At 46.3% G+C, this 18,608-nt stretch overlaps 1 protein-coding gene across 1 annotated transcript in view; it reads left to right on the top strand.

The window, feature by feature from the left end:
* Window positions 1-18,608, top strand: part of ATP9A (ATPase phospholipid transporting 9A (putative)) — a 110,487-nt gene that overhangs the window by 50,603 nt on the left and 41,276 nt on the right. The window contains exons 12-15 of the mRNA XM_077335637.1: window positions 119-261; window positions 1,490-1,602; window positions 4,718-4,930; window positions 12,281-12,442. Coding sequence (XP_077191752.1) covers window positions 119-261; window positions 1,490-1,602; window positions 4,718-4,930; window positions 12,281-12,442 — 631 coding nt within the window. The remainder of the gene's footprint in view (window positions 1-118; window positions 262-1,489; window positions 1,603-4,717; window positions 4,931-12,280; window positions 12,443-18,608) is intronic.

Here is an 18,608-nt window from a genome sequence, read left to right as displayed (position 1 = left end):
CCTTAGTATTTTCATGCATTTCTTTGAGTGCTGATAAGAAGAACTATATTTTCAACATGATGGCATGGTCATTTACCCTGCTGCCTCCTCCCCCCCCCCCCCCATTTTTTTTTTACAGTTTACGTGTCAACCTCGACATGGGAAAAATAGTCTACAGCTGGATGATCCGGAGGGATTCCAAAATTCCCGGCACTGTGGTTCGATCCAGTACAATCCCAGAACAGTTAGGAAGAATATCCTATTTGCTTACAGATAAAACAGGTATCTTTGCAGGTGACGGAGTTGTGTACTGATGTGCCTGTCAGAGAAATTTGCTCTTAATTCACGATAGGCAGAAACCGGTTGATTGATGGGCTTACGGTCCCACCCTCTTTTCCTCACACAGCAAACCAGCTTGAAAGGTGGAAGTCTCAAGCTGATTCCCCTTCGTTCTAGTGCACAAATGCAGGTCTTGGTCCTTCATGCACAAACTCTAGTCTCAAATGGTCTAATTGTAGAAAAATCTTTAAAGGGGATATTTGGTCCGCTGCCTTTCAAAACAGAGGAATACAAAGTGTACACCCCCCCCCCCCATTTTGGTATTTCCTTTTCCCTCAGAAAGTTGGGTTTGGTACATGAGTAGATCGAAGTACAGCTGGTCTCTGTGGGGCTGGATCCCATCTAAATTCCCTACAGGGAAGTATGACTTTCCTGCCTCCCCATTCTTACTGCAGCTCAAATTGCCCCTCCCCCTATATTGCTGCTAGGGGATTGGAGAGCTGACATCACATGGGTGGAACTGGTGAAAATTGCTACTTCCCTTGCTTGCGAGGATTGTTTCCACGGGACCGAACTCATTGTCTTCCCATAGGTTACTCTAGAAATATAGTCATTCTTTTTCATATTATTAAGCTGTCTCAGCTTATTCCTAAGAATCAAAGCAACCACATTGCTTTATGCTAAGAGGAAATTATGGCAGACATCTTGTCTTCACTGTGAATTATTATTATTGATTATTTATTAAATTTATTACTCACCTCTCCCCAAAGGCTCGAGGTGAGTTACAATGTCAAAAACCCCAATAAAAACCCCTTTAGACAATAAAACACAGTACAAAGATGTGGCGCTAAACACAATAGCTAACTACAACCCATCCTGAAGAAACCATACTAGAGGGGAGGGAACTAGAGGGCGCTGCTGGCAATCGCTACTGCTACTCTGATCCTATAGGGGGCCCTGATTTTCCTTGCTGCTCCGCCTTAACCAATGATCTGGCGGAAGAGCTCCTTTTTACAGGCCCCATGGAAAGATGGAAGCTCCCGCAGGGCCCGCAGCTCCTCCGGGAGGTCATTCCACCAGGTCGGGGCCAGGACCGAAAAGGCCCTGGCCCTGGTCAAGGCCAGGATTTCCTCCCTGGGGCTGGGAACGACCAGTAAGTTAAACAGCAGGGATAAAAACAGGCAGCCTTGATTTGGCTATACCTGACTTGGGACATTTGTTCTTGTTCTAGGGACCCTAACGCAAAATGAGATGGTTTTCAAACGCCTACACCTTGGAACTGTGGCTTACGGACTGGACTCCATGGACGAAGTTCAGAGCCACATATTCAGTATATACACTCAGGTAAGCAGAGCAACGTGTCCACAGCTATGTTTCCCAATCATATTCTGCATGATTGTGTCACTTCTGGGTTTTCTCAAAACCTGAAGAATGTATCAGGGGTTTCTCAACAGTAAAAAAAAAGTCAAGAAAGGCTGGCCTAGATATTTGCTACCTTTAGAACACCTGATAACTGAGGAGAAGGTTTATAAATTAAAACAACCATTTATAAATTAAAACAACCATAATTCCCTCAAAATCATAGGTGTGTGTGGGTCCCCTCAATTAATAGAAATGGCCTGCCACATTGGCTGTTACACACAAAGCCCTTCATGGTCTTGGCCTCTCTGATTGGTGAGACTGCCTCTCCCTCTCTTCTTCATCAGAACACCTTCGCTTATCGGAGTAGGGTTTTCTGCAGGTGCTGAAATGCAGGTGGGCAAAATCAAAAACAGCTTGTACAGGTGCCTTCTCTGGCCTCCAACTCATGAATGGCCTGCCTGAGGAGGTCAGGAAGACTCCCATTCTCCTAAGTTTTGGAAACTATGCAAAACTGAATTGTTCAATAGGGGGGAGAAGTCATCCAAATTGGTTAGGTCACACCTCTTCTTGCTCCAGGTAGGGCTATGCAAATTTGTGTAGGCTGTACTGGCAAGAGAAATCTGAAATAAAAGTAAACGTAAATTAAGTAAAAATAAATTAAGCAAGTGTTCTTAATGGCTGAACACAGCAATAAATAAAATTTTAACCCCAGTTTTAGGACTGAGATATCTTCCTTCCATCCCCTTTTCTAATACTAGAACCACCCATTTTGGGAATCCACGAAAGGGTGTTTGGTTTTAGTCCTGTAGCACCTTAGACTGATGAAGGGAGCTGTGATTCTCAAAAGCCTATACCCCCAAATCTTCTTGATCACTGTGGGGCTACTGGACTCAGATCTGTTCTGCTGCAGACCAACACAGCTACCCTCTGAAACGTAACACTAAAAGGAGTGTGCACAATCTTCAGTAGTCCCAGTTAGGGGTGCCAGCCTCCAGGTGGGACCTGGAGATCCCTTGGAATTACAGCCCATCTCCAGACTACAGAGATCAGTTCCCCTGGAGAAAATGAATGCTTTGGAGGGTGAGCTCTGTGGTATTGGACCCTATTGAGATTTCTGCCGGCCCCAAGTTCCATCCCCAAATCTCCAGGAATTGCCCAGCCTGGATCTGGCAACCCTACCCATTCATACCCCAATGATGGCCAGAAAGGACCCGGCAGCCGAAGACCCAGTTTTTGCGGCCCCCACTTTGTGTGAACAAACATGCAATTTTCTTTGTGTGAACAGCTTCGGCATACACTATACAAATGTGCAGCATGTGCAGAAACTGTATGTGTATTAAAAATGCACAGGCCGCCATCTTCACATAAACAATGACTGCATATCAGGAAGATTTATGGATTTCCCATTTCCCCATTTCTGGGCTCCTGAGGTACATGATTGTAATGTCTGAAAAAGCTTACAGTTCTGAGTAATGCTGGATAGACAGAATTTGAGGAAGGGGAAGTGCATATAATATTTTTTCACTCTTGGCAAAGTTATGACTTGCGACTTTAGTGGCAAGTCAGCTGCTATGTCGTGTTCCCTATCAGTTCTTCCATAGCAATCAAGCCTATCTTGGGGTTTGGTACAGATTTTGATTAAAGTTTAACTGATACAGTTTTCATTTATGTATGGAAAAGTAGCACTGAACAGTGGTCAAAAAGAGCTTCCTGGGAAGTATACGTTTAAATATAATTAAAAGGTTAGATTCTTTGGTAATTGGAAGCATTCGCTAGCCATGATTCATTTAAACTGTAGTTCTGATTCATTGCTCTAATTATTGTTACCATGCTATGCCCTTTGACCTGGAAGTGAAACTTTTGTCCTCTTGACACAAGAGGTTAACAGAGCAGGAAACGGGATGACTATATGTTCCCCTTGTGACTGGCATAATTTAGTAATTGTAAAATTACCTGAAAGGCCTGATGTGGACTCTAAAAATAGTATTAAAAATTAAATGATCTGCTTTCGGCCTCTATCAGCCCATCTGTTTCCAGTGATCATGTTAATGAATGCATGTTTGTTTGTTCAGCCTTCTTTTTTTGCTTAGTCAAGTAATTTCCTCAAAAGACACTGTGTAGCACTATTATAAAGTTTTATTTTATTGTCACAGTTTTTCCAAACAGCTATGAAGAGATCTGTTTAAAAGTGTCGATGCTCTATTAGAGTGCAAAAGTGAATGTTTCATAGTATGTAGAAGAAGGAGAAGAAGAAAAAGAGTTGGTTCTTATATGCCGCTTTTCTCTACCCAAAGGAGGCTCAAAGTGGCTTACAGTCACCGTCTCTTTCCTCTCCCCACAACAGACACCCTGTGAGGTGGGTGAGGCTGAGAGAGCCCTGATATCACTGCTCAGTCAGAACAGCTTTATCAGTGCTGTGGGGAGCCCAAGGTCATCCAGCTGGCTGCATGTGGGGGAGTGCAGAATCAAACCCACCTCACCAGATTAGAAGTCCACACTCCTAAATTTGTTGCAGCCCAGAGGGCTCTCTGGAATGCTGCTTCAGGATGGGGAGGGGGGACGATAGGGATCCCCCTTTCTGGATCAGCATGAACAATGAATCTGCAGCAGAAGGAGGGATTCAGCAAAAACAAAAACAAAAAAAACACTTCTAATCAGTGGAATCACATGCTGGATCCAGCCCTCTTTCTGAATCAATTATCCATCTCCAAATGAGAATAAAATACCTTGCAAGGACAAAGTTTTTCCCGAATTTCACAGCTGTTGAAGTTGGAGCCAAAATCTGGGGTTTCTTTTACAGCTTTTGGTCAGTTAAAGATGAACTTGTGGCTGCATTTCTCCCTCAAAAAGAATTAAACCCATTAGCAAATTTGGCATTAAAACTTGGGCTTATTTTTGTTTGAAAATGGCACTCAAATGCTATGAAATGCTATATAAATGCACTTCCTCTTGCAGTCATCTTTCTTTCAAGAAAGATGGGCCTTTCCTCTTGGTGCCTTGTTGCTGTGGAACAGCCTCCCAGAAGGGGTGAAGATGGCATCTACCTGTGGGGCCTTCCTCCCACTTGACCCTGTCTGGCCTTTGTTCTTTTCCTTAGCAATCCCAGGAGCCACCTGCTTCAAAAGGCCCCGCCTTGGCTACCAAAGTCCGGAAAACCCTGAGCAGTCGGGTCCACGAGGCGGTGAAAGCAATAGCCCTCTGCCACAACGTGACTCCTGTCTATGAATCCAATGGTGTGACAGATCAAGCTGAAGCAGAGAGGCACTATGAAGATTCGTGCAGGGTGTATCAAGCTTCTAGTCCTGATGAGGTAAAAAGCCTGAACTAACATGGCTGGACTTCTTGATTATGACTGTGTAATTTTTAAAAATGTTACAGGGAGTAAAATCTGGATATGCTCAAAGAAATCAGTGCACACAGTTTTTCAATTCCTGTAAGCATCAAATCTGGGGAGATTTGTTAGAGTTACCAGCCTTGAGGCGGGTAGTGCTCCCAGACCCCTGCAACTGATTAGTTGGTTGGCAGGAGAACTTACTGGCAGCAAACTGTCACCACTGATGCAGCAATGTCACTTCCAGAGTGTGCGGGAAGCAATGTTATCCTGGTGCTGGTGGGCACTCTGTTATTTGGGCAAAAACTCCATGGTTAAAACAGCTTCAACCATAAAGATTTTGCCCAAATACCAGAGTGTCTCCATGTGGCCAGCAACATGATACCATAACTTCTGGTGCACACAAAAAGTGAAGCTATCACATCACTGGGAACAGAGGCCATGCTGGTTTCCAAAAATTTTCCAGAAATTATTCTCAAATTATCACTGATCTCCAAACAATAGAAATTAGAGACAAAGACTGCTTTGGAGGGTGGATTCTCTGTCTTTCTACCCCACCAGGGTCCCTTCTGTCCTCAAACTATGTTATTTTCAAGCTCCACTCCCAAAGCTTCAAGTATTTTCCAGTCTAGGCAACCCTAAGATTTCACCAAAAGAAAATATTCATGGGAAAGATCCATTTAAATTTCAGGTCCACTCCATCTGTAAGACTTGGGCACATTTCTTTTAATTGTAAGAAAGTGCTAAAATCTCATTCCCTATCCAGGGCTGAACCAGAAGTATTAAGCAAATGACTGGGGGAGGAGGAACACAGGGTATGCCAGCTTTCTCTGTGTACGTGAGAGGTTTGTGCATGTTCCCTCCATCCTTATTACAGGTGACTGCTAAAGATGGTGCTAAGCCGCCCTTCCTTGTAAGCAGCTCCTTCCAAGTCTCCTTCATCGGCATCCAAATTTCTGTCTTTGAAACTTTATAGCAATAAAATATTATGAAAGCAGGAAGGTCAGCTTGTGTCAAAATCCAAACAAAACCTTGTGGTTGGGATGTTTTGTGGCGTCCTTCCCCCCCCCCCCTACTTTTGAGCAGTAAGGGTAATTTCTACCAGTCGGTACAGGATTAATTTCCTGAAACACAAAGCAGGATTTCCTAAATTTGTTTCCTCTGCACATTCCTGGGCAGGGACTCCTTGAAAAGCATCTTTATTGAGAGATCAGTTACAGCCTTTAGGGGGCTCCGTGGTCCTGTCAGGCTGAGGCCATACAGTAACCGAGAAGGGAAATGTAATCGGCAGGGTCTGATCGGAGATAAACGGCCTAAGAGGACTGCTGGCAGGCTGGCCTTTCACCCTGACAACACTTCAGCACTTTTTCCCCGGATGCGAAAGAATGTTCTGATCAATGCCTCTCCGGCAGCATTCCTCACGCCCGTGTGACTGGAGGGTTTTGAGCCGTGGCTAACCGTAAACAGGGATCTATTTGCCTAGCCTCAATGCTGAAGCTTTATCAGTCCGTAGCCGTTCTGCCGATAGCTGGACGTGATTTGACGAGCAGATGAATGAGGGAGCCAACCGAAAAAGCTGGTGATGCTTCTGTGCTGTGAGGTATTGTTCCGTGTTCCTCCCTTCCCTGCGAGGAAGTTCTCCTTGTAAGGAGGGAAACACTGGAGGCTCATGGTATTTTATGAAATAGTTTGTTTGCTGAACCTCTCTCACCTAGGATTGCCAACCTCCTGGTGAGGCCTGGAGATCTTCTGGAATTACACCTGATCTCCAGACAACAGATCGGTTTCCCCTGGACAAAAGGGTTGCTGTGGAGGGAGGAGTTAAACTGTGGCCCTCCAGATGTCCATGGACTACAATTCCCAAGAGCCCCTGCCAGCAAACGCTGGCAGGGGCTCATGGGAATTGTAGGCCATGAACATCTGGAGGGCCATAGTTTGAGTACCCCTGGTTTATGGCATCATACCCTGTGGAAGTCCTTCTGCCCCCTAAATCCTGCTCCACCCCACAAATCTCCCCACTCAGAGTTGCCAGCTCTGCATCTCACCTTTTAATCTCTTATTCCAAGAAGGTCCAAGTGTTGGATATATCCCACTCCCCCACTCCCATCTGTTTCCAATCTTACAGGTTGAGTGGAAAGACTAGAAAGTATCTCTATAGGCTGTGATCAACGAGGTGGCTGGATGGAGTCACTGAAGCGGTGCAAACTTAAATGGACTCCGGGGAACGGTAGAGGACAGGAAGGCCTGGAGGATCATTGTCCATGGGGTCGCGATGGGTTGGACACAACTTCGCAACTAACAACAACAACATATAGGCTCAATGCTTCTACCTGGACTTCCATAAATATCTATGCATTTTCATCCCATTCTTTCTTCAAGCAGCCCAACGTGGGTCCCCCCCTGCTTTGCCTCCCAAACAGCGAACCCTGTAACAGAGACTGATCTGAGGTCACTCAATTAGTTCCTTGGCAGAATGAGGATATGAACCTGGGTCGTAGTCTCACAGCTGCATGTGGGCTGACTCAATAGGGACCAAGGAGCTAGGTGAGGGAGGGGGTTCACTGTTGCCTCTTGTGCCATTTTCCTAGTATACAGGGCCCTGAATGTGCTGTTTGCCCCAGTAAGGGTAACATACACCATCTTGTATAGATGTTCCAGCATAGAGGCATTGCCCTATTTTAGCACACAGACCGGAGTGAGGTTTTTGGAATATCCACACAATGCTGTGCCCTAACTATCCACTTGCCTGGTTATTTCCTTCTTTGCTCTGATCTTTCCCCACCTGGCTTAATACATTGTTTTTTGGTGGGAAAACCACAAAGTGCTTTTGAAACCACATGGATGGGGGACTGTGCGTTTTTCAAAAGTCCCACCTGCATCACCACCATGTTCCCTACCTCAGCCCTGTGCCACTGAAGGGCTATTTTTGTTTCATAGAATCAAAGAATAATATAGTTGGACGGGACCTCCAGGGTCATCTAGTCCAACCCCCTGCACTATGCAGGACACTCAATTGCTCATCTACTGTATCCTGCCACCCCTTTGCCTTCACAGAATCAGCCTCTCCATCAGATGGCTATCCAGCCTCTGCTTAAAAATTTCCAAAGATGGAGAACCCACCACCTCCTGAGGAAGCCTGTTCCACTGAGAAACCGCTCTAACTGTCAGGAACTTCTTCCGGATGTTTAGATGGAATTTCTTTTGAATTAATTTCATCCCATTCGTTCTGGTCTGTCCCTCTGGGGCAAGAGAGAACAATTCTGCTCCATCCTCCATATGGCACCCTTTAAAATACTTGAAGACGGTTATCAGATCCCCTCTTTAAAAAAACACACACACAGTAACTGCTAGATTTTTGTAGCTTTATAATGACATAACTCTCTACCGCCATAAAAAACTAGTTTTCCTGAATTTTCAGCTTTCATCTCTAGCCTTACTTTTAAGGCTCCTTTGGCCAGATTCAACCGTCACAGCAAAAGACCAGGATCTCTTTCTTGCATGGCATGACAGTGAAATAGGGGATAGGTTCTTTAATCCTGCATGCATGAAACCCCTCCACTGAGGCAGAGGGGAACCATTTGTTTTCTTTTAAGAAGTGCCCCCCCATAAGAGATCTTTCATAGAACCATCCAAGGGGCCATATAGGCCATCTAGTCCAACCCCCTGCTCGACGTAAGATCATGGAGCGAGCTGCTATGACAGTGTCTCCCATCTTTGTCCCTAAGGCTCAGGGCGGTTCACATAGAACGTAACAGAACGATGCATTAAAATGACTGAATATAACAAGTAAAGTTAACAATTGTATAATAACAATAAACAGAGAATAACATGCTAACAGAGAACAATCTAACAGGCCCATGGCTGGTCAGATCTGTCATATGGGATCATGGGAGGCAGGTTGGGGCCCAGTAGGTGTTGTTTAGTTTTGGTCGTCCTCAACCAAGTGCCTGGTGGAGGAGCTCCCTTTTGCAGGTCTTGAGGAACTGTTTTCGTTCTGCTGGGCCCTGATCTCCTCTAGTAACTCGTTCCACCAGGTGGGGGCCAGCACAGAAAAGGCCCTGGTCCTGGTTGAGGTCAAGCGGACTTCCTTGGAGCCAGGGAACACTAGCTGGTTAGAGGTGGCATAGCTTAGAGCTCTTTGAGGGACATAGACAGAGAGGCAGTTGCAGTCCAACACTACCACCACTATATCATGCTGGCTGCCTAGATTTCGCTGCCACGGTAAAGTTTATTTATTTTTATTTATTTTTCTATTTTTATACCACCGCTCTCTGAAGGTCTCACGGCGGTTTACAATTTAGTCTCTGGCCTAGATGGCCCAGGCTAGCCTGATGTCATCAGATCTCAGAAACTAAGCAGGGTTATCCCAGGTTAGTTCTTGGATGGGAGACACAAACCACCTCTTAACGTCTCTTGCCTTGCAAGCTCTATGGTAGGGGTAGTCAAACTGCGGCCCTCCAGATGTCCATGGACTACAATTCCCAGGAGCCCCTGCCAGCGAACGCTGGCAGGGGCTCCTGGGAATTGTAGTCCATGGACATCTGGAGGGCCGCAGTTTGACTACCCCTGCTCTATGGGGTCGCCAAAAGTCTTCTGTGTTTGGGGGATAACAAGGAACCCACAAGCAGCATTCCCACACCTTACTATTTCCACCCTTTTTAAATTAAACTGTTTGGTAGCAAATCACTGCTGTAACATTTCCTTCAGCACTCTCCCCGTTCCAGCAATTTTGCTTCCTCTGTGGGCCCAGGGCTGAACAGTGCAGCATAGTTCAAGCTGTGCTTTTTCGGCGGGAAGCTGCTAACACCCCTCAGAATCAGAGATAATTAAGTATTATCAGCAGACAGGAAATATCACTAAGGGGCCCTGCTTCACGTTGCATGTCTGTGGCAGAAAAGCTGATTTGCTGTCCTTTCGCTGATCTTTGAAGTTAATATTTCACACTTGGTTTGGATTCCTGGGCCAGTATTAACGGCCATGTTTTCTGTAGCTCATAATGTGTGAGGCAGGAAAGATCAAACATTTGCTGTTAACTAGAAAAAAGAAGAGCTGGTTTTAATACCTCGCTTTTCAGTGCCTGAAGGAGTATCAGAGCGGCTTGCAATCACCTTCCCTTCCTCTCCCCACAATAGACACCCTGTGAGGCAGATGAGGCTGAGAGAGCTCTGACAGAAGTGCTCCATAAGAACAGCTCAAACAGGACTGTGACTAGCCCAGCGTCACACAGCTGGCTGCGTGTGGAGGAGCAGGGAATCAAGCCCAGCTTGCTAGACTAGGAACCGCTGCTCTTAACCACTCCACCATGTTGGTTCTCTGTTCAGAGGGGTAGCCAAACCATGGCTCTCCAGATGCCCGTGGACTACAATTCCCATGAGCCCCTGCTGGCTGACAGGGGATCATGGGGATTGTAGTCCATGGGCATCTGGAGAGCCACAGTTTAGCCATCCCTGGACCTGGCATCCACTGCCGTGTTAAAGCACAAACGTATTATGTTCTCTCGCACGCTCATGCTGTGATCCACAGACTTTCTTTTGGAACTCCTGCCTCTTTTGTTATGTAGTTGGGATGGAAACCAAGGCGTTGCTGGCCTGTGCTTGAGCTTGCAAGGATGAACCCAGGCTTACAAAGTCCACCACAGGAATCTTGTTCCGCTAATTTCACATGTTTAGAGGCCGGATACGGTTTTGTGCAGAAAACTCGCTGAAACGGATCCCGTTGACTATTTCCACACACAGAACATTTATGTCCACAGAGTGGGACTTTCTCAACTCTTTCCTCCTGGTGATCACTTGAAATGCCACGTTTGGTTGGGGGAGTTTTGCAGGCCTTTCGCCAGTGGAGACACTCCATAGGATCCAAGCCTCTGGCTGCAGACAGTAATCCAAGATTAAGCTGGCTATACAGAGAGACCTGCTTTGTTTCCAGTCCTACACGGATGCTTTGCTTCCTCTCACGAGGAGCACAGTGAGAGGGCTTCCAGTATTAAAAGGTGACTGTTATCACCTGCAGTATAAACACAGGCGCCTGCAGTGGTTTCTCCCTGCAAACTGGGATTCGAGAACAAGGTTGAATCCAAGTCCAGAATCAGTTTGTAGACAGGAAAGGAAGTAGCTTGGCTTAACCTCCGTGTCTGCATTTCGGCAAGCAGAACTAGATTTAAAGGAAGATTCCTTTTGTTGTATGCAAAGGGGGGAAGCTGGGTAAGGACTTGTCCAAGCCCAGCCACAAGCTGACTTCATGTGCCTGGTCAATTTAATGTCTGATTTTAAGGATATCTGCATTGCTTGTGGTTTCCAACCTCCAGGTGTTGCCTGGAGATCTCCAGAACTGCGCCTGAAGTAGAGATCAGTTCCTCTGGAGACATATGGCAGCTTTGGAGAGTGGACTCCATGGCATTATACCCTGCCGAGGTCCTCCTCACCCCTGGCTTTGTACCTAATTATCCAGGAATTTCCCAACCTGGAGTTGGCAACTCTAGAAATGCAACTCCTTTTTTTTGTATTCAGAAGAGCTTGCTCATGTTTTTTAAGGGCACAGTGGGGCACATAAATGCACATGCACTGCTTCACTATGTGATCTTTCCCCAGCATATTGCCTCACCTCCCTCACAGGGCGTCTGTTGTGGGGGAGAGGAAAAGGAAGGTCATTGTAAGCCGCTTTGAGACTCCTTCACAGAGAGAAAAGCGGCATATAAGAACGAACTCTTCTTCAGTAATCTCAGGGCTCTCTCAGTCTCACCTCCCTCACAGGGTATCTGTTGTGGGGAGAGGAAAGGGAAGGCGACTGTAAGCCGCTTTGAGACTCCTTTGGGAAGAGAAAAGAACCAACTCTTCTTCTGCTATTTCTGCTGCCGCTTCTTCCTCCTCCTCCTCCTCCTTCAACAAGCCATGCTGATCACCGTATCCCATACTCCCTTGCAATATATAATAAGGAAGCACGAAGGCACATTCTGTTTCATTAGGGATGGTCCACTCAAATCGCTTTGGAAAAACATTGCTTGAATCATTTGCATTGTGATTTCAATGCATGGAGCTACCAGCAACAACAGAATTCAGATTTCACAGCAGAGGGCCAGGGATGAAGTGCTGGACAATCCAGACTGCTGTGGATGAAACGCTTGCAGTGAAGGGGTAAACACACTTCTGATAGCAGCAAGGCCTTAGTAGACGGAATCTGGTGGGTTAAAAACCGTTCCATTAAGAACTGAGTAACTTTGTTCTCTGCCTCACCCTCTTCCCTTCCCCCCCCCTTCCCGCCTGTTTCATTTGCATGACCTTTGAACTTCAGAGCTCAGCAGTCTATCTGACCTGTGACCTCTCTTCTGTTTAGGTGGCCCTGGTACAGTGGACGGAGAGTGTCGGCTTGACTCTGGTAGGCAGAGATCAGTCTTCCGTGCAGCTGAGGACTCCTGGTGGCCACATTTTAACTTACACCATCCTGCAGATCTTCCCCTTCACTTACGAAAGTAAACGTATGGGCATCATTGTCCGGGTAAGTTGTGCCCAGCTTCACGGTAACCGTCTTAAAATGCAAAGGTGACTAGTGGTCACTGGATTTAGGACCAGTTTTTCTTGAGCTCTTTCGGCCGATAAAACTATGGAACCACAATCCTACAATATGATCAGATTCGCACTGGGAAATTTGTTTGTTCAGACGCTTATGTTCGTACGTTATGAATTGCAACCCCAGAGTAAGGTTCTCTTTAGCAATTGTGTACAAAGTGTTAGGGGATATTTTGGCTTTTGGAGTTTGTAAACCACTCAGCAAAACATAGTTTTGGGTATGTTTTCATAATGCTCAGATACAACAAAAGGAACGAATTGACCGGTGTTACATCTTGATAGGGAAAAGAGGACTAACCGTGTAGGCAATGTCAGATAATTTTGGTCTTAGGTTATTTGGTACCACTCTAGTTTACTTTTTTGTTTTAGAATTAAGAACTCTCAGCATTTGTAAGGAAATCCCCTAGATTCAAGGCTGGAAGCACCATAGAGTCCAACAAGATTATTTGGACATAAACTTTCAAGAGTTAAAAATCCCATAGTCATATTTGTTGCAGAGTCAAAGGGAGCTTTGACTCTTCAAAGCTTATACCCCCCCACCCCAATCTCTTAGGTGCTCCTGGACTTGAATCTAGCTTTTCTACTGCCAGCCAATAAAGCTACCTTCTGCATCTAGCTTCATGAACGAAAACACCTTTTACCTAGTTGTTTTGCACAGTGGTCTTCAGCCTTTCCAGTCTCGACCCACTAAACTGCTTTCAGGTGACAGGAAGTCGCGCCACCATCACATGACAGGAAGAAGGGGAGTCAGGTGACAAAGAAAGTTCCATGCGAGACAAAGAGCTAGGGACACGAATATTCACAGATGCAGGGTGTACTGAGAAATAAACAAAGGGTCAGAACCTTGGTGGAATTTTGTCCATTGCTGAGTGACCTCACCTTTCTGGGCTGCAGGTGTGCAAAGAGATTTCGAAAGTGTGGAGGAATGCTTGGTGTTTGTGCAGGTCATTCCAAAATGCAGCGGAAGAAAAAAACTTGCTCTTTAAAGGCTTGCAATTCTCAGCCCATGGACTGAAGAACACTGGTTTTGCTCTTGCGAAGTATTTCATATATACTTCATATTTCCAAAACCTTTTCAATAACACTGCAAAATTGGGGCTGAATTATAATCCCTCTCTTATTTTATTTATTCAAAATATTAGATGCTACCTTTCCATCTAAATGTTGGCAGAGTTTAAATATGCAAGAGAGCTAAAGCACCAAGCTGCTTAAAAGAATACATCCTGCTAAGGAACTGGCTTGCAGGACCCGGCAACCTTTTCCATTGCAGTGACGGGCACCAAGTCATTTTGCAAAGCCCCCGGTGGATTCAGGGAGACGGCCAGCTGTCTTCGTTGCCGAACACAAACCAGTTTCCCGAGCTGTGTGTCTTCTTCAGCCAGCCCTAGGAGTGCTTCTTCCACACCACCCCCTAACTTATTCTCATTCTCTTATAGATTTTCTAGTCTGTGCAGTCTGGTGAACCTATGGAATGGCACTCACAAGCTCCACGCATGCACCCCTATTCCTAACACCCTTCTTAGCTGAGAGGGCAACAGGTGTGGAATGCCAAGACTCATGGGTACCCATGGAGCTGGACAAGTTATTTGATTTGTTTCCATCAGAAGCTTGTGCTGGGTCTCTACCTACTGGGGATTGGAGCTCAAAGGGGATCCCTGTCTGAGGGCTCCTGGTGGTGTCAATGGCCACGCCCCAGTCCTCGCCATCTGGGCCTGTTTCCTAATGTGTGTTAATGAATCATAGAGTTGGAAGGGACCTCCAGGGTCATCTAGCCCAACCCCCTGCAGAATGCAGGAAATTCACAAATACCTGCTCACCCAATTCCATGCCCAGATGATCTCCCCCCCCCCAAAGCCCCCTCAGAATTCCTGGTCAGTCTGGTCCGGAGGAAATTCACTTGAGCCCAAAGTGGCGATTGGTATTTCCCTGAGCATGCAAGAAAGGGCCACAAGAGCCAAGCCCAGACGCAGTCCCTTCTGCCCACCCACTCACAATCTGCCTAAGTTCACAGAATCAGCATTTCTGCCAGATGACTATCTAGCCTCTGCTTAAAAACTTCCAGAGGAGGAGGAATAAGAGGTGGGTTTTTATATACCCTGTTTTCCACTACCTGAAGAAGTCTCAAAGCTGCTTACTTTCCTCTCCCCACAACAGACACCCTTTGAGGCTGAGAGAGCTCTGAGAGAACTGTGACTGGACCAAGGTTAACCAGCTGGCTGCACTTAGGGGAGGAGCAGGGAATCAAACCCGGTTCTCCAGGTTAGAGGCCATGGCTCTTCACCATGACACCACACAGGCTTGTTGCAGCTGCTGCCTAGAGGGAAGGTTCCACCTTCAGCTGAGTCTGTCATGGCACACCCCATTTGGTGGGTCTGAGCGGTCCTGACTGGGGCTTGGTGTCAGGGCATCTGTTTTGCTTGCTGAAGTTTCAGGTTATGCTGTTGGGCTGAACGAGTCGATCAACAGTTTGCAAGTAACTGGGCGAACTGAAGTTCCGGGGGAGCCTGTGGCACATAGAATCTCCAGAACTGAACTACACAAGTCAGTGGTCTGACAAAACACCTGCATTGCTTAATTCCTTTTTCAGGGTGTCCTCTAGAACAGTGGTCCCCAACCTGCGGGCCGCGGCCCGGTGCCGGGCCGCAAAGGCCATGGCACCGGGCCGCGGCTCCCACTCCCCGCCCCGCCCCCGCAGTAAAAAACTTCCCAGGCCGCAAGCTTGCGGCCCGGGAAGCTTCTTACTGCGGGAGGCGGGGAGAGGGAAGCCGCGGCCCGATCCGTGGGCGCGGCTTGCGGGCGCGGCTCGGGTGCGGCCCGATCCGCGGGCGCGGCGTGGGCGCGGCCCGGTCCGCGTGGGCGCGGACCGATGCCCTGCCGGTCCCCAGCCTCGGAAAGGTTGGGGACTACTGCTCTAGACCAGGGGTAGTCAACCTGTGGTCCTCCAGATGTCCATGGACTACAATTCCCATGAGCCCCTGTCAGTGTTTGCTGTCAGGGGTTCATGGGAATTGTAGTCCATGGATATCTGGAGGACCACAGGTTGACTGCCCCTGGTCTAGACTATTTTCAGGGAGAAAAAAGTGCAAGACATGTCTCCCTTTCTTATTTCACGTATTTATTTATTTATTTATTTATTTATTTATTTATTTATTTATTTATTTATTTATTTATTTATATTTATATACCACCGCTCTCAGACTTCCTAAGGCCCATTTGACTTCACATTCCAGGATGTCTGGCTCCAGGTCAGTAACTACCCCACTGTGGTCATCAGGGATGTTAAGCTCGCTCTTGTATAGCTCTTCTGTATAATTTTGCCACCTTTGTTTAATCTCTTCTGCTTCTGTGAGGTCCCTACCATTTTGGTCCCTTATCATACCCAACTTTGCATGAAACGTTCTCTTCATATCTCCAATTTTCTTGAAAAGATCTCTGGTCCTCCCCATTCTATTGTTTTCTTCTATTTGTTTGCACTGTTCATTTAAGAAGGCATTCGTATCTCTTCTAGCTTTTCTCTGGAATTCTGCATTCAATTGGGTGTATCTTTCTCTTTCTCCCTTGCCTTTCACTTCCCTTCTCTCCTTAGCTATTTGTAAAGCTTCCTCAGACAGCCATTTTGATTTCTTGCATTTCTTTTTCTTTGGGATGGTTTTAGTTGCTACCTCTTGTACAATGTTGCGAACCTCCGTCCATAGTTCTTCAGGCACTCTGTCTATCAGATCTAATTCCTTAAATCTATTTGTCACCTCTACTGTGTATTCGTCGGGGATATGATTTAGTTCATACCTGAGTGGCCTAGTGCTTTTCCCTACTTTCTTCAATTTAAGCCTAAATTTTGCAACAAGAAGCTCATGATCTGAACCACAATCAGCTCCTGGTCTTGTTTTTATTGACTGGATAGAACTTTTCCATCTTTGGCTGCAGAGCACATAGTCAATCTGATTTCTGTGTTGACCGTCTGGTGATGTCCATGTGTAGAGTCGTCTCTTGGGTTGTTGGAAAAGAGTGTTTGCTATGACCATTGTATTCTCTTGACAAAATTCTACCAGCCTGTGCCCTGCTTCATTTTGTACTCCAAGGCCAAACTTGCCTGTTATCCCGGTTATCTTTTGGCTTCCTACTTTAGCATTCCAATCCCCCATGATGATAAGCACATCATTTTTGGGCGTTGCTTCTATAAGGTGTTGTAGGGCTTCATAGAACTGATCAACTTCATCCTCTTCAGCAGCAGTGGTTGGGGCGTAGACCTGGATCACTGTGATGTTGAATGGTTTGCCTTGGATTCGAACTGAGATCATTCTGTCATTTTGGGGATTGTATCCCAAGACTGCTTTTCCTACTCTCTTATTGATTATGAAGGCTACTCCATTTCTTCTGCGAGATTCTTGTCCACAGTAGTATACCTGATGGTCATCTGAATTAAATTCACCCATTCCTGTCCATTTTAGTTCACTGATTCCTAAAATGTCGATGTTCAGTCTTGTCATTTCTTGTTTAACCACGTCCAGCTTGCCTTGATTCATGGCTCCAAGATCACTGCAGATGGGGACTGCAGCAAATAAATTAAAAGACGCTTGCTCCTGGGGAGGAAAGCTATGGCAAATCTAGACACCATCCTAAAAAGCAGAGACATCATCTTGCCAACAAAAGTGCGTTTAGTCAAGGCTATGGTCTTCCCAGTTGCAATGTATGGCTGCGAAAGTTGGACCATAAGGAAGGCCGAGCGTCAAAGAATTGAGGCTTTTGAACTCTGGTGCTGGAGAAGACTCTTGCGAGTCCCTTGGACTGCAAGGCGAACAAACCGGTCAGTCCTAGAGGAGATCAGCCCTGACTGCTCTTTAGAAGGCCAGATCCTGAAGATGAAACTCAAATACTTTGGCCACCTCATGAGAAGGAAGGACTCCCTGGAGAAGAGCCTAATGCTGGGAGCGATCGAGGGCAAAAGAAGAAGGGGACGACAGAGAATGAGGTGGCTGGATGGAGTCAGTGAAGCAGTAGGTGCAAACTTAAATGGACTCCGGGGAATGGTAGAGGACAGGAAGGCCTGGAGGATCATTGTCCATGGGGTCGCGATGGGTCGGACACGACTTCGCACCTAACAACAACAACCACCGCTCTTAAATGTCTTGCGGCGGTTTACAAAGCAGTTTGTGGTTTTGCAGTATCTGTTCGGTGTAGCGGTTAAGAGCAGATGATTCTAATCTGGGGAACCGGGTTTGATTCCTCCACTCCTCCTCCACGCGCAGGCCAGTGATGGCTCTCTCCTAGCTCTCTCACTGGGTGTCTATTGTGGGGAGAGGAGGGGTAGATGATTGTAAGCCGACATGAGACTCCTTTGGGTGGTAGAAAGCAGGATATGGAAAACAGCTCTTCTTCTCCCTAAAAAAACCCTCTTAAATTCTAGAGTGGTTTTATCTCTTCCCCTAATTCTAAAAGACCCCGTTGGAGTCAGAGGGCCATGCTGCCGCTGCCGTCTGGCCTTGGTGAGGAGCTGTCTATCTGACCACAAAAGTTTCCATCTTCGCTGCAATTATTTTCTTTTTGATTCAGAGAGCACTATTGTCATGTGTAGGATGCGCGAGCAAAAGGCCTTTGAACTCTGGCCAAAATCAGACCAGGGTGGAAAAAGTGGTGGTGGAGAAACAATGCTATTGGCAAATCTTTCTGCAGATTTATAGTAGTAATCCTACCACAACATGGGAACGTGCTAACCTCCTACTGAACTTGTTAAGGGGAAATGACTAATGCAAGGAGATAGTTGATATGGTATTTTTATTGGACAAAAGATCTAAACTATCTTAAAGCTTAGCTCTACGCCACAGGAAGAGGGGCCGATGTTCAGTTTCCTACTGAAAAGCTGTTAAACGCTTCTTAACGGTTTAAATCATTTAATGCTCAAACATCTACCTTAACGGATGCCAGAGGTCTTTTTTTTTATTGTAAGGATGTGTGGTTTTTTTCCTGACTCTGTTGCTAGTTGGATTTGAACTGTCTACGTCCGAACACAGATCTGTAGGTAACCTCTTTGCAGAAATAGGTTGGACAGTTCTGTCACCTGGGGCCTAGCTTCCTCTTACATTTATGGCAGGTACATC

The sequence above is a fragment of the Paroedura picta genome, chromosome 4 (genome assembly GCF_049243985.1).
Source record: "Paroedura picta isolate Pp20150507F chromosome 4, Ppicta_v3.0, whole genome shotgun sequence".
Classification (NCBI taxonomy): Eukaryota; Metazoa; Chordata; class Lepidosauria; order Squamata; family Gekkonidae; genus Paroedura; species Paroedura picta.
The sequence above is the reverse complement of the archived record's forward strand: the minus strand, read 5'-3'. Positions and strand labels throughout refer to the sequence as shown.